The 16,593-nt window shown below is 38.9% G+C and overlaps 1 protein-coding gene across 1 annotated transcript in view; it reads left to right on the top strand.

Annotated features, from left to right (window-relative positions):
- The first annotated feature begins 3,117 nt into the window (after positions 1–3,117).
- RFX6 (regulatory factor X6) overlaps positions 3,118–16,593 on the top strand; it is a 34,342-nt gene continuing 20,866 nt past the window's right edge. Inside the window, exons 1-5 of the mRNA XM_027745359.2 lie at positions 3,118–3,286; positions 3,498–3,654; positions 5,265–5,388; positions 6,622–6,683; positions 13,839–13,916. Coding sequence (XP_027601160.1) covers positions 3,118–3,286; positions 3,498–3,654; positions 5,265–5,388; positions 6,622–6,683; positions 13,839–13,916 — 590 coding nt within the window. The remainder of the gene's footprint in view (positions 3,287–3,497; positions 3,655–5,264; positions 5,389–6,621; positions 6,684–13,838; positions 13,917–16,593) is intronic.

Below are 16,593 nucleotides of genomic sequence, written 5' to 3'. Positions count from 1 at the left end.
TAGATTGTTGTTACTGGCAAGTCACACTGATACAAATAAGTTTAAAAACGTTTTGTTTTAATGTACTGTGTTGGCAACAAGAAAAAGCAAGATGAAATGGTTCAATACTTGAGTGCTGATATAAAAGATATTTCAGATGTATATTTTAGAAAAAATAATTCTATTGTGGTACAAAGCACATGTATCTATTCACTCCAGACTGTATAACAGAATCTGTTGAATTTTGGTGGGATTACACCATTACAAAATTCACCTAAAACTAAGCAAGGCTTTCTAGGCTCTCAGGACAGAGAAGGAAGAGAAACAAATTTGTTGAGAGAATGGCTTGTTCCACTGGGTAATGTGTCTGGTATGAATTATCCCTGGGATACACCTTTTCTTCTCCACTGACTATAAAGGGAGACTAAGGTGAACAGATTAGACACAGAAAACTTACTCTGAGACAGAGTTAGGCAAGAGGTATCACATGCTTCAGGGACAAATCACTGAATCATAGATTAGTCCAGATTGGAAGGGACCTTTAATGCTCACCCAGTCCAACCCACCTGCAATGTGCAGGGACACCTTCAACTAGATCAGGTTGCTCAGAATCCTGCCCCATCCAGCCTGACTTTGAAAGTTTCCAGGGATGGGGATTGGGCATCTACCCCATTTCTGGGCAATTCTATCTATCTATCTATCTATCTATCTATCTATCTATCTATCTATCTATCTATCTATCTATCTATCTATCATCTATCTATCTATCTACCTATCTATCTATCACTCTTTCTCTCTCTCTCTGCAATTCTTGAAGAGGAAAACTATAAAGAAACAAAGAGATGTGGATGTATGTTTTGACCATTTCTACTTCATAATTAGATTTTACTCAGTAATGAACAATGTGTTAGGATCACAATTCTCAATGGACACCCCACAAAATAATAATAAAAATTTCTAGGCACTGGCAATGCTGTAATGTCCATAGTACTTATGGCTCCAGCTAGCCCAATTCTATACCTGCCCCCTCTTTTCTGTCTTCCAAAGGCTGAAATCATACATTTGGGTTGACTGTTAACTCCAGCAGCAGGGAGCTTAGACGTGGGGTAGGACTGTCCACTGCCATAGCTTTTGGTGTCCCTCTTTTCCTTCAGCAGGATTACAAATAGCTGTTGTCCCAGGGTGGAACCTAGCTGGCCCCTGGGCTGGACCCCCCACTCAATTAATCTCTGTGGTGATGATGGCTAGGCTTCATTAGTGACACTGAGGGTATTCTGGTATCATAGCAAAGGAGAATCCTGCTCTTAAGGAACAAAAAGTTACATTTAGCTCCATAATACCAAAAAGATAATATCGCATTGAGTTTTGCTCACAAAAGATTCAACACAACAATTAGTAGCTGAGAGGTTTTATTATACCATAGAAATACAGGTACTTGTGGACCAAATGCTGAAGTGCTCAGGCCAGTGAAAAGTCACAGAAAAGTCAGAGAGTCAAATGCTGTTTCACCATAACCTCAAACAAAGCCATTGGGACCAGAAGATGAACTGTCAGTGAGTTACACTAAGAATTGATGCACTGACACAGGCAGGTACGAACAAAGTCATATGTAGCATCACTTAATGAAGTAAGACAGAGACATGGGAACAGTGAGGACATGTTTGAATAGAGTAACCAGCAAGGAAAGAAATATATTTTACAGAGTGAAGGGAAGAGGTGTAAGCAGAACAGCAGAAAGTTCAGGCTAAATGCCATCTTTGACTCTAGGACCCTCTCACATGCCTTCCTCATTTCTGAAGTCCATTGTTTATTACTTATGAAGAGGTTTTGGGCTTTTGGCAGATATGAGCACACCTGGGGTTTTATTAAATATGGATGTAATAGATGACAGCTGACAGCTGGTCTGAAAATGTATCTGTGCAGGAGTGGAAGTGGTCGAAATCTGCTGCTTTGTAGTGCTGGTGGGATCAATGACTTGAGGTGCAACAGAAGACTGGAGGAGAGTAGAAGACAGAACAGCTCTTCACAAGTTTTTTGTCTGTGACAGACCGACACTACTTGATGGTTAGAAGAATGCCTCTCAATTAATCCTGTACGATATTTCAAGGCTGCTTGCTACCACAAGCTATACTAAATTTCCCGGTCCTTATCTGGAGGAGCACAACACTCAAGATTTTGCTTGAATGAAAACATATTAAAACAGTGGATGTTGCAGCGATCAGATTAATTTTCTATACTACTGACAATTTTACTCTCTGAAAAAAACAGGGACCATCTGTCTGTGATTGTCTCCTGCCATCTCTCAGTCAGCATGCTGAAATGGAGCAAAGCAAAGACATGTCTGCCATATGAATTTGACTTTGTACAGACTGAAAATGTTTTGTTCAATCACTCACAAAACTACACTAGGAATTAAGGAAATACTGACAGTGATAGACAGAGCCCAGAAGGGTCCAACGACCAGCTTCCCTCGTCTTGGTCTTGTGGCTGTCAAGAGGCTGCTGCGCAGAGTAAAGCACCCATCGGTCACCCCTCTCCCTCCTCCAGAGGGGAGGATGAGGACAGCATCCGCGGCCGCCTTCTGCCCTGAAGGAATGAGGGGAGCCTCGAGGCCCCCCCTTGGCCCCGTCGCGGCGGAGTTCCCTGACACAAGCAGGAGCCACTGCCGACAAGAGTTAATCATTAAGTCCCCAGCAGATCCGCTCCTAGCCGGCTCCCCTGAACCTCCCGGGCCTTCAGCCGTGCCCTGTCCCCTTCTGGCCTGACTGAGCACCGCGGCGGGAGGTGAGGCGTGAGGCAGGGACGGAGACAACTCCCCGCTGCCTCCCGACAGCCACCTCCGGGAACCCGTCCAAGGCGGAGCCCCCTCCGCGGGCGCGGCCGTCTCTGCCCGCAGGGGAGCGATGCAACCTCCCTGGAAGGCGCCGTAGGGCACACCTGTCCCCCGCCACCGCCCCCGCATCGCCTCTCCTCCCCTTCGCGTCGGTTCTCGGCTGACACCGTGTCCCGCCGAGGCGACAGAGCCCCAGCCCATGCCGCAGCCGACGCCCCCCGCGCCCTGAGGCCACTGCCGCCACCGCGCCCTCTGCCCCGTCTCCTCCTGCCGCTCATGGGGCACAGCAGGGCCCGGTGAGGAGCATGGCCAAGGGGCCGGAGCAGGAGGACGCCTTCCTGCACCTCCCAGCCGAGCAGGCGGTGCCCACCGACGGGCAGGAGGAGTGCTACGGGGGGCTACTGGGGCGCGGCTTGCTGCCCTGCGCCCAAGAGGGGCTGTCGGGGCCGGCGCTGCCCGCCGGCATCAAGGCAGGTAAGAGGCGAGTGCTGGCAGCGTCCCCAGCTCAGCCCGCGGGCAGGGCGGGTGCGGCAGCCGGGCCGAGGAGCTCGGGGTCTGGCGGGGGGCGCTGCCGGGCCCGTCCCCTCGGCCAGCGGCGGGCAGGGCGGCGGGCGGGAGGGGGTGGCGTGTGGCCGGACCGTAACGATGCCCTCGGGTTTCTCTTCTTGTCGGCCCTGGCCCTCAGAAACACACCTCAGCAGCGAAGCCCTCTCCTCGGAAGAAGAGGATGCGGATCCTCGCGACGGCGCGCTGACAGCCGCCGACCAGAGCCCGTCTGCGAAGAAGAGCATCACGCAGATCATGAAGGACAAGAAGAAGCAGACGCAGCTCACCCTGCAATGGTAGGGCCCCGGCGGCCAGCCCCCGCTGCCCGCCCCGGCCCCTGGGCCGGCTCTGGCCCCGGGCCCGGCCGCTCGGCGGGGACCCCGCGGCTTCAGCACCGAGCCGTCAGACTCAAAGGGACCTTTCTCTAACAGCTGATCCGGCAAAGAGGGTGACATCTCACAGTTATTTTAGAAATATTTGTCATTTGTGGGGTGTTTGGTTAGTTGGCTTGGGGGTTGGGTTTGTTTTGGTTTATTATATTTTTTTTCGTATCAGCCTTCCCTACGAATAAGTACATACATCCCCAAATTTCTGATTTTTTAAATTATCAGAGGTTTGTCAGCTAACAGAAGTCTCTGTCGGATTCTCACAGTACATGGCTGCGGATGAAATGTATCAACAAAACGTAGAAATGAAACACTATTCAAGGATTACATATGTGAATGGCTGTTTTAATTAGCCTTTAAGGCTATATGACAGATTTTTCACTGTCTTATAATGTATTTATTTTACATTTTATTCTACTACCCATGGAAGCCCTAACTTTGCTTCATTTTATCTGGGGAAAAAAGTTAACCAAATAAAAGGTCAAATTCTGCACAGTTATTGATAAACATTTCTATTAAAGTGCACTTGAAATTAGGGAGGAGTGCTGTTGAATTAAATGGGAACTTAATTAGCACATTCAGACTGTAAATAAAGATTTTTTTTTTTCCTTCTAACTGAAAAATTAGACTAATCTAAATTAGTTTCTTAGTCTAGTTTACATCTGAGTTCTAAGTGTAAATAGTTAAGTCTGGTGAATCAGTTCAAAATTATTCAGTATGCAGTGTTTACTATACAGTATTTTCTTACAGATTTGTGTAATTTGAGAAATAAATTTTTTTGCACATCATCCCAGGAGTAGGGAATAATGTAAAATGATAAAGAAAGAAGCCAACAGGACAGCAGTGAAATACCCAAGGGTTCCATTCATGTGAAGACAGCCAGGTTTTTACTTAGGTTTTTAAAAGTTTAATGACCATTACTTGACACTTGCATTCTGTAAATTATTGGGAAGCTACATAAAAATGCACCTCCTTCAAAAAAGCCTGTTCTTTGATTTTTCAGTGTGGTTTGGTCAAGAAGCAGTTTTCAGGTCCAGAGTGGAAATTAGAAACCAAAAGGAGGAAGAAAAGAGACATTAGCTCAAGCGTTAAGGATACAGTGGGACAGAAAATGCAAATCCAGATCCCTGCTCTTAAGTCCTTTCAATGGACAGACTTAAACCTAGGTCTTGCATAGTCTAGTTAGTGCTCTTATTTTCAGACTAAGGCTGGCTCCTAGTTGATGATAATTTAATTCTTCATATAAAGCAAAAAAGTCCAGACATTGAAAGACATTCATGAAGAAAAGGGACCTGGCTCCAGGTTTTTCATATTCTGCAACTAACCTAAGCACCAAGTGTGGAGTCAGTCTGTAGTTCTGTGTTGTTCACCATGAAACTTATCTGTGTGCTGTGATGGAATTCTTCAGTAAAATTAAAAAAAGAACAACAAAAAAATGACAGCACTACCAAAAAATGGAAAATACAATCAGGAGAAACTGCATGTTGCATCTTACTCTGACAGTTTCTTTCTCTACACAGGCTGGAAGAAAACTACATTGTCTGCGAAGGAGTTTGTTTACCAAGATGCATCCTTTATGCACATTATTTGGATTTCTGCAGAAAAGAGAAGCTGGAACCTGCTTGTGCTGCAACTTTTGGGAAGGTAACAAGTAAATGCCTTCATATTTTTTTATATTAATCGTTTGACAGAATCACAATTTAATACACTTATGTCAAAATTCCTCTGAAATTCACATGTTTTCTACTGCTAATGTACATGGAATCAGACTAACTACAAATACACTGTCTCAGTGGGGTTTCATAACATCACCTTTTGGAGACTGAAACTGAAATTACCTTTTATTTATTGTTATTCTTTAAAAAAAAAAAGCTTCCTCTCTGAGTGCCTTTTTTTTTTTTTCCTTTTTGTTGATGACAGTGATAGGTTCTTTCTGCAAAAACAAATTGGACATGGGAGACACATAATTACACTGAAGGCAATGTAAAGTGAGATGTGACACTAGAAGCAATACTAGAAGGGGAATAAAAATTAATAACACAAAGAGCTCCTGAATGAAAAATTGTCGATTCCACAATTTCTGCCCTTCCCTACAATTAATCCTGAAATAATTTAATGAAAGGGATATATGAACTCTCCAAATTAAATCCTGAGTATTTAGTGAAACAGGAAACCAAAAATGCTTCAAGGATCATCTTTTTTAAAACACTACTGATCTAGTAATGGTTTATACATAGCAAATTGCATTAATTTAATTGAATGATAATAATGGATTTAAAATCCAGTTTATAAAATGTTCGCTTCGTATATTTTCCTCTTGAATTGGATATATTGAGAAATTGTATGTCTAATTTTCATTACACGGTTTCAGTACAAATAAGAAAGACAATAGCTTTTCATTTAAACATTGTTTTGACAGTATCTATTGGATCTGCTTCTAGTACTGAATTAATTTTTTAGACCACACTTTTCAAATAAAAATCAATGTATTTCTAGTTGTTTCTCTTTGAAGACAGAATAGCTAGAGGGCAGAATTTTCCCTGGTTTTGTTTACATCTCTGAAGCAAAAGATAAAGTTGCATTTTAGGAACTGGAACGAAACAGGATCATGGTGAAGAAGCCTAGATTTTAAAATGTAAAATTGAAAACAGAAAGGGAGAAAAGGTGGCAAGACTGCAGATACACAGCAAGATGGATGAGCGTGGCAGAAATCCTGAAGTGTGAAACATGCTTAATCATTTATGTTGTGCCATACATGTCACAAATATTTATTCATGAACAACCTTAGATCATATATTTACACTACAATTTTTCTATGAGCAGATTGCTAAGAAAGTGTACCAGTGTTAAAAATTAATACAGTTATTTTCTCTTTAGACCATTCGCCAGAAATTCCCTCTCCTTACCACAAGGCGGCTTGGAACAAGGGGCCATTCAAAGTAAGGCACAATTATATTCACTTATGTGTATTCACTTATGTGTATTCACTTATAGAACACATTTTAGGAATGACATGTATTTCCATCTCTCTTTAATAAATATTAAGTGGCGTAAATACTAATTATTCAGATTATACACTGCAACTGATAAATTTCATGTACATTAAACTGACACTTAAATTCAAACTCGAAAGTTTGAATTTAAAAACATTGCTGTGGGTATAATTTCTAAAATCAAACTAAGTTTCTAAATCTTGTTATCGTATTTATAGATCCTTGCATTTGTTGAAAATATATGTCAAAATGTTAGATATAAAAAGCATTATATAATACATATATCTTTTTTACAGTTGGTCATCTTTCTATAAATAGATTTTATTTCCATTTTGCAAGCATAAAAACTTCCATTGTGTTCTGTATGTATCAATATGGATTCACTTAAATACACTACAAAAAAATGTTGTTTTAACCTGAGAAGAAGGTATATGTCTGCTCTTTGTTGTGGATATCTTGCAAAACTCTAAAAAGCACACAACCTATAATGCAGTCATTTCATAAATCCAATTCATTTGTATATTTGATCTGTGGAACATTAGGTTGTAGGAATAGATCACAGATGATCCTATATCACCTATGGTGAAATGTTTATTAGTTCTGGTTCTGGCACTATGCTTTTGTCCATAACAATGTTAGTGTAAAACTGTTGTGAACAGTGGCAACAAACGTATTCCCTCACATCCATTCTGCTAATGAATAAGATAGAAAATCGGAATAAAAGTAGTAATAGAGGAAACTCAGACATTGTATGTTTGGGAAAACTCTTAATTTTGAACTACTTAGCCTTGAAAGACAAAGTTACTCAGGTCTTTCAGTAGTTTATAAGCAAAACTCAAAGAAAATAGAGACTGAAAAGAAAAAAAACCCTACAAGACTGGTTTTCCTAAGTGCTTTGCAATATACTAGAAATGTCTGAAAGAAACATTTTTTACTTTCGTAATTCTTGGGGTTGTTACATGTTATACTTGATTTTCTTCTGCCTTACAAATATAAGAAATAGCTACTTGATTCCACCTTAGTTTTGCTGAAGAATGCATGTGAGATGTCATTTGTGGATTTTAGGTTTTGTTGCAGAAAAAAAGGAAAGTGGGGAAGAATATAAATTCCAAATTTTTACCAAGACATTCTATTTCTTGAGTATGCCTTAAGTGCTAATTTTAAATAACCATTAATGAAAGTAAAATCCAAAGAAAACAAAGCCTGTATAGAACATTATTATTTTCTTTTATTTTTTTTCTCCTTTTTTTTTTTTTTTTGACAGAGGACAGTTCTTGTATAGTTTCTATCACAGAGCTACAAATTTGTAATCCATTGATCTTTTTTAGGAGATGGTACACAGTCTGCATTGTACAGAGGGAAACTGGAACTAAAGTTAATTTCTTTTTTTGTAGATGACCTATAGGTGCTGAATAGAGGGGTTTTGAGGAGAGCAACTATTAGAAAGCTTCTTTATTGGGGAAAAGAGGGATTTCTGTATTGTCTGCTGTGGTGAACTTAAGCTATGGATGCAGGCATAAGATGATGTAGACAGAGCTTTACAGATAGACATTTGCTGCTAATCTGTACAGGACTGTTTGACAACCTACTAATTCATCAGTGTCTTGGTGAATTCTTGCTCAGGTTCATAATCCAACACATTTGGAGAACAACTTATAAACTATAATGAATGAGATAATATAGGAAAAAGTCTCCCACATTCTCATTATGTATTTGTTCTGACATATCTAATGGATTGATAAACAAGACCCAATCAGTAGCTAAACTTCCCAAATGTATCATGTGTCTGTATAATTTAAGCTCAGTAATTCAACTTATATTAAGCAAATGAGTATGTTTCAAAGGGGTATCTAGCTACAAAAATTAATTGTTTGGGGACATATGTCACTATATTCCACTTTTCTCTAAGACATTTAAAAATGTTAGTATAGATATAACTCATGCCCAACATTTCTTCGGCAGATTCCATATCCCTACTTACCTTGTTGGTATTATGTGCCAGATCATATGGATTAACTGTTCTTGAACAATTTCCTCAAAGGGGTGAGGCATCTGCTGGTTTTGTTTGAACATCTGGCACTTGTTTCTCCTTATTTTTTTAATCAGAGTTTTCGTTAGAGACTTTTCCTCTGCAATTCTCATTTCCACTAAGATGCACTTACATTGATCTTGCTGTGTTAAAAAAATCCTCACAAAAGGCATAAATGACAATATCTCCAGTTCAGAAACTGAATACAACAGCAAGTAGTCATAGAGAAAAGGCAGTATAAATCATAGAATCATAGAGGCGTAGAATAGTAGAATGGTTTGTGTTGGAAGGGACCTTAAAGACCAGCTAGTTTCAACCCACTGCCACAGGCCAGGACACCTTCCACTACACCAGGTTGCTCAAAGCCCCATCCAAACTGGCTTTGAACACTTCCGGGGATGGGGCATCCACAGCTGCTCTGAGCAACCTGTGCCAGTGCTTCACCACCCTCACAGTAAAGAATTTCTTCCTAATATCTAATCTAAACCTACCCTCTATCAGTTCAGTGATCTCTGACTATCTATTTTTCTACGTCTGGTGTTGTGGACCATATCCTCAGAACCACAGACTTACTGAGGAGCAAATTAATTTCTAATTTCACCAGGTAGCAGTTTGTCACACAAATATCATTTACAGAAGTATTTCCATTAAATTGATAAGCAAGTTAAAGGACTGATCATCAGTTTTGGGAAATTGCTAGTCACCCTGTTTTTATGTCACACAGACTCTAAATGTTATAAGCTGTTTCTGGGTTACTGAGACTGGTAAGAGAGTTCTTACTAGCAGTTAAATGATATTTTTTAAAGCATGATAGTACAGTGACATTGTATTATTTCTATTGTTGCTATCATTATTACCTTATAATACTAGTAGGAGCAGTATTAGTACTAACTATTCCTAACAGTGATGTTTTATTTGGCGGTATTGCCTAGGAACTCTGATCATTGTCCAGGACTCTACTGAGTCAGATGCTGCAAAAGCATGAAAGGAAAGAGACAATTCTCCTCCAATGGAATCATTGTTCTTATATTGCAAAGAAAAGTTAATTCCCCAGGAAAAAGGTACCTTACTGGACATTGCATGCATACACAGCAACCTATTGATAGAGCCTGGCTGTGACCAGGAGAAAGCAAAGAAAATCTGTTCCCTTTTCCATCATCTTGAAAGTGACAGAAATTGTTTTTCTCCCACACTGAAACAAGGCCAAGCTCTCTCTAACATTCTCATGAGCATGAATTGGATTTGAGAAAGAGCTCTTACTCTATTGTGTGGAATCCAGTTGCTGTTTTAAGGTGTGAGATACACAGTTGTTAGCTCCTCCTGTGATTCCAAGCAGCACTTGTCATCTCCAGTACTGGACAAAGGACAGACTTAAAACTGGGTCTAATGATTCCTAGAATTCAAGTCAGCCTCTTTTCCTCTGTGTTTACATCCAACAAACCATTTAGTGTCATAAATAAAACACTCATTTAAATATTCGGCCAAGAAGTACAACACATTGGACACAATTTTGTTAACAAAGTTCATTCATCTCTCATGCCTATGCCAATCACTCTATACTGTTCAACGTAAAGGAAATTTTCTATATTCCCATTCAGTGAAAGAAGGCTCAGTACCATAAATACTGCAAACTGCTCTCTTAGATGAGTATTTCATGAATTACAGTTCTCTGTGCAGCGGGTCCTGAATCCACTTTTTTGCATAGGTAATGTTGAACATACTGTGATAACTGATAGAACTCAGTTATAACCTTCATGGTACATGAATTACAAGCAGCTATTTGGGAAAATGTACAAACTGCTCAATCCATAAGCACAGAAGACTGTTTGAGCTCAAGTTACAATTTAATTTCTTTGTAGACTTTGATCAATGATGAATCTTAGCTTTTATCCATCATGTCTGAAAACTATTATCTTATTTATTAGGAGTGATTTAGTGGGTTAATAAAACTGATATGGCAGCTGGCCCTGTGATAACAAGTTATTGCAAGTCCCTGAACAGCTTAAGCCTATCATTTCCTTATCAGCTACATTTGTGTCAGTGTATGCTAAAATCAGGACTACAAGTAGCATAGGAACATATGTTACAGCAAACCACTGAAATAAAAAGAGAAAAGCAGTTCAACTTGTTTTATAAAATGTTTGTTTCAAAAATTGAAAGTAACTTCCTTATGATGACTGGTTAAATTTTATTAATTATACAATAGAAATATAAATAATAAAATACAGATAAACTGTACATACACATAAAAATATGCTCATAAAGAGACAGAAGGCATTTGAAGATGTAGGTTAAAGATATTATCAGTGTGTCTGGGTTTGATATACTACTCTCAATAGGGAGCCCAAAATAACCTATTCAATTAATGACTTTGGCTTGTAAGAGAATAATAATCTTCATACCCTATTACTCTATGAAGTATGCCAGACAGAGAGTGAACATAAGATTATATTATTTTTAATCATTTCTGTGTCATGACCAGAAAACTGTATTTTGTAGTACTAAAAATTCAGCTATAGAAATCACTGAAGAAAGTCAGAATGACAAGTGTTGTGCCTTTAATACACACAGAATATGTACAGAAAATATCTATCCATAACAAAATATTTCAATGATAAATTTTGATATTTTGGGGCAATCTAGCAGGAATAAGTATATTGCCTCCCACTGGAAACCTGAGAATCTGAATCACATGAAAGTTCCTGTTTCTAACCCAAATATATTAACATTGAATTAGATGTTGAATAATCTAGATTTTGAATCCTAACTTTGTAAGGAAGTAATGATTTTCCTTGCCTCTGGACCACTCCAGGGAGGGAATGTTAAATTTGCGGTGAAAGTGTAAAGTTTTATTTTTAGAATTTAAAAAATGGCATGTGATTGAAACTGGGAGATTTAAGCTACAGGAAGGAGATGTAGGCAACTGCTTGCTTACACTGCCAATGAAAAATGTGCAGATAACATTGTTAAAGAAGTGGTCACAGCTCTATTTTTTTTTCATTCTGTTCAGTGGACAACCTTTACAACGTAAAGACTAAGTAAATGCTGTTATTTCAAAGAACCCATACATGTGTATTTCCAATACCTCTTGTGTCACATCTAAAATTACTTAATTTTCATGAAAGAAGAAAAAAATGCATTTGTGTCAGAACTCTGTCAAATATTAGGAATTTTCATATCCAGGTCTTTAGCCCAATTCTGTAAGTTTAATACTCCTAAACCAAAAATGATGGATGAAAATCTTCAGGACTTTAGCTCACAACATAGGTGACACAACATGTGAGCTGGAGGACAACCATTTAATACTGTAACATTTAATGAAAGCTTCCATTGGCATCCTAAACCACACTGAGGTGTCAGTTTGATCAGCCTGACTTTAACAGAGAAAAAGAGAACTGTTATGAGTAGATGGTCCTATGTCTGAGCTTTTATGTTAACAGGTATTTAAAAATAGTCAGTTCATCACATCATCATCCCTCAGAAAAATGAGGGCAAGAAAACTAGAAGTGAATAAAGAGGGGAGAAACTTTTGGCTTTCCTAGGGGTTGACAGGTGCCACAGTGATATAGCAGTGTTATGTAGACTCATCAGTTTCAGGAAAACACTAAAAGTGATGATGTTTAACAACAGCACTTTTCATCATGTTTTTGGCTGTAAAATCCTGAACTCACACAACAGACTGTCCAGTAACAGAATATTTCAGCTGAGATTTTCAAAGCTACCTAGGCTAGGCAAATATATCATCCTAATGAATATTTTCTTAGCTATAATTTACATCTAATGCCTTTAATCAGATTTGTAAATATAAAGCACTTGAGGATTTTGTTCTTACCTGTGATAGTCCCATGCAAGAACAAACAAAATACTGTGATTTTTTTTTTTTTAATGAGCATCATCAGGAACAGCAGAAATGAGATAAACACTTTTGTTAATGTGTTTTATGAACTATTTGCTGGGTCTTTGTGTCTTAAGAATGCATTTCTTCAAGCTTTTGAGAAGTTTCAGTGAAATCAGTGCAATGTGTTGCAGTGTACTTCTGAGTTAATTTTGATTTACACACAATGTACTCAAATTGCAAGTGTTGCTTCGAAGTAGCTAGGTTAAACCAGCTGCTGTAGCATTTTCAAGCTAATTTTAGTAAAAAACAATTGAACCTGAGTATACTATCCATAACATTCTTAGACAAATTTCATTTAACACAATCAGTTTTTAAATCTACAAGACAGGGGCTATCACCTTTGATAGATGAACTCAAGCAAACTTTGCTATGACCAGAAAGGAAAGAGCTGCCCCCAGCTTGCTCCCCTGCCCTTCTCCAGAAGGTCACTTATTTTGTAGCAGAGTCAGTGGAAAGCAGTAAGTATCCACTGCGCAGACAGTTTTCTCAGCACCAACACCCCCTCTTTAGCACCTTTGCTGTCTTCAATTAAGGTGTTGGGCATAGCACTGCAAAGCCTGAGCAATAGGCATGTTTCCTTCTGCAAGCTCTATTTGAGAGCAGTAATCTCCAGGAGAGCAGCAAGGGAGACAAATGTGGATAAGAACTGCTTAAATGGCTAAATAATTCAGAATTAGTTGGTCTACAACGCGACAGAAGAGTGAATGAATGACATGTTAGCATTTTTAGTCTAGGAGGCTGAACACTAAGTTATAGGGTACACCGACAAGCTATTTTCAACTGAGAAGTACTCTGAGAGACTGTCTAAATAAAGCAGTGGTAAGATATAAAATAAACCTGGTAGATCAAACCCAGCACCCTTTCAACAAATGAAGTCAAATGAAACAGAATGCATATTAGGGAAAACAGATGTAACATGTTTCTGTATTTTCTGTTCCAGCTACATTTTTGTAAGAAAGAAAGTATTTTAAATTTAAAGAAGACCCTATCCTTGAATTTTTGATAAAATCATGACAATAATGTTTTCTATGAGACCAGATTGTATTCCATGTCAGTGGAAGGAATTGTTAGACACAGCTTAGAAAAATTTTCATAAAGCATTTAAAATCAATTAGACCACTTGCTTTATTTGACATGTCACTCATAAACACTCCTCTTTTTTTTTTCTCCACAGGTACCACTATTATGGAATTGGCATTAAAGAAAGCAGCGCATACTACCATTCTGTGTATTCTGGAAAAGGCTTAACCAGGTACAATAACATAACTTCTGAGACTTAGTCAGTGAAGGTCTAACTTTAACCTTCCCTTAGAAGGTACTTGTAGGACTCTACTTTTTGTTTCTACCAGAACTAGTATTACTGCTTATCTCAGTGTTTGTTTTAAGATGTTGTTTTAGATATTTTGCTAGTGTCTTCCAATCTGACCCCACCACAGTCTGTGTAGAGCTGCATCAACTTATGACAGAGGAGCATTTGTTCAAGTTTGTATGAGGCAGAAAAATCCCATTTCCAGGGCACTTGTCTCATTTTGTTTGCTTGTGTGTCACCCTGTGAGTTCTTTCCCCAGGACAGCTTTCCATTATGAAACGTCTAGAGAATGGTGTGAAGCTGGCACCTGTGGGGCAGGAGGGAGGGGTCTGTATAGATTAATATTTACAGGTCCTTTGACTGGCTAATATCAGTTTAAACCTAACCCAGGAAGCTCTAATTATATTTATTTAAGGGACAGCTAGTAGGATCAATACTTTACGATAGCTGCCTGTTGGTTTGCCAAAGATTAATAGTTCGTAAAACAAATGTCTCTGTTCACATATGGCTTGAATGATGGCTTTCATTGTCTATGACAGTATACCTGTAGAAGTGGGACTCTAAGAAAGGAAAGGAATAAATGAGTTTATAATCACACATAGAAAATTCAGCTGGTGGCAGATTTAGGTTATATTCAAAGAGACCTTTTCCAAACAATAGGACAGTTGTAAAAATTGAGGGTAATGTTCCCAATGATGCTTAAAAGGAGGGCTCTCTCCACTTCAGGACTTATGGTGTAATAGATTCAAATATGCTATTTCCTTATCCAGTATTTATCCAGAGCTGTGGAGGTGTTGCTGGTACACAGTGTATTATTCTTTCATAATACAGGATTATTTCAAACAAACTGTTTATCTAATTGACTAAAAGACAGCTAATTTCATTCAAGGGAATATAATAACTCTTATTCCTCAGCTTTATGTCAGGCAGTGCCTGTTCATGTAAAGCTCTGTCTTTGCACAATCTAGCAGCACTGAATGCAAAGAAAGTCGAGGTCATGCAAAGTTCCCCACGGCTGGATTTCTGACAACATACACACACATAAAGATGGCATAGATACTCTCTAAGATTTTCAGGAATACTCATGAGATTCAGTACTTAGGAACATTTTCTTTGCTTTAGGACCTGTGCTGCCCTGTACGAGATGTTGAATTTTCAGGTTCTGGCAGTCTAATTGCCTCCCTAGCTGATTTAGAACAGAAGCTCAAATGCTCATTTTGTACCATCTGGACCACAACTGTGGTTAGATTTTTCTGTGTGAACAGAATAAGGCAGTACCCTGAGGTTAAGAACAAGCTTCTGGATAGGGAAAGAGTCAGGCAGTGCAGGGATTCATAGTTGAATCTCCCAGTTGCTGGCTGCTACATATAGTGATCCATAAAATCTGTCCTTTGTCTGATATCTCTTCTAGGTGAGCTATAAAAATGGTTCCTGGGTCAAAAATAGGCAGGAAAATATATGGGTTGATAATGATGTCAGATCACATCATGCCCATGCACAAATATAGACATATGGAGGCCTTTACCACAAAGTTTGCATGTCAGCTGGCAGCTTGACCACAGATTAGATGGGACAATGGGCTTCAATTTAGTTGCCTAAATATAGACCTCTACACTGCAATTTCAAACTTAATTGGCATTCATGTATTAATATTTAGGTAACTGAGCTGAGTACAATAGTCTTTAAATGCAAGGTTGCAGTGCCTGAATCTTTAAATTGTAAATTTGACCTCTTGATTCTTCTAAATATCAAGCCTTGCACAGTGAAAGGAGCACACCTAACACCAAAAATGGTTTGTATCCACAGCACTGCGTGAAGGGCAGCTTTAGCTAGCAATTAAGGCTCTGGAAGAGCACTGCTAGCAGGTGCTGCCTCACATTTTTGCTGTACATTCTGTGTACATTTTGCTGAACATGCAGAAATCCAGAGCCCATAACAAATATATCTAGCTAGGAAGTTAATTAGATCTATGTTGTAATCAGCTGAGTAATGCCTTCATTTATACTTATCTATCAACAGGCAAGGGAATGCTGTAGGTAACATATGCTGGATCATCATGTGGTGGGAATTGTTAGGCACCTGTGTTTGGCCCGGGTAGGAGGAATTCCACAGCTACTCAGCCTCTGGTTTTCTGTCCTGCCAGCAGAGCATCTTAACAGCAGGAAACCACAATACTGTCCCTAATAATCATAAGACTCCATGTTGCCCACAGTATCTTATCAGTTGGCAGCTAGTGGTACAGGAAATAAAAATAGTCAAACAACATTTATCATTATACTGATCCACTAGAATCGCTGTTATTACACATTCTCTCTACTTTAGTAGTTATAATTTAAAACATGTGCTTTATGATTTCTACATGGAAGGGTAGTCTGATAGTCCAATGACTTCATTGAGAATCTCTGGATAGGACATTCACCATACTGCAACATATTTTTGCCCATTAACAAATCTTTGATCTCAGAAATGAATTTTATCAAAATAGTACTGTGGTGAGAAAGAATAGGAAATCACCATGATTTCCTAATTTTCCCAAGAACTGTAAATTCTATATATACTTTTTCTGCTCTGAATTTACTTAGGTCTATCAAAACCTGTATTTATTTCCTCATAAAAACTT

This window comes from Pipra filicauda, unplaced genomic scaffold (genome assembly GCF_003945595.2).
Source record: "Pipra filicauda isolate LSUMZ 115617 unplaced genomic scaffold, ASM394559v2 scaffold106_size2291244_pilon, whole genome shotgun sequence".
NCBI lineage: Eukaryota > Metazoa > Chordata > Aves > Passeriformes > Pipridae > Pipra > Pipra filicauda.
Note: the sequence above shows the minus strand (reverse complement) of the source record. Positions and strands in the feature narration are given on the sequence as shown.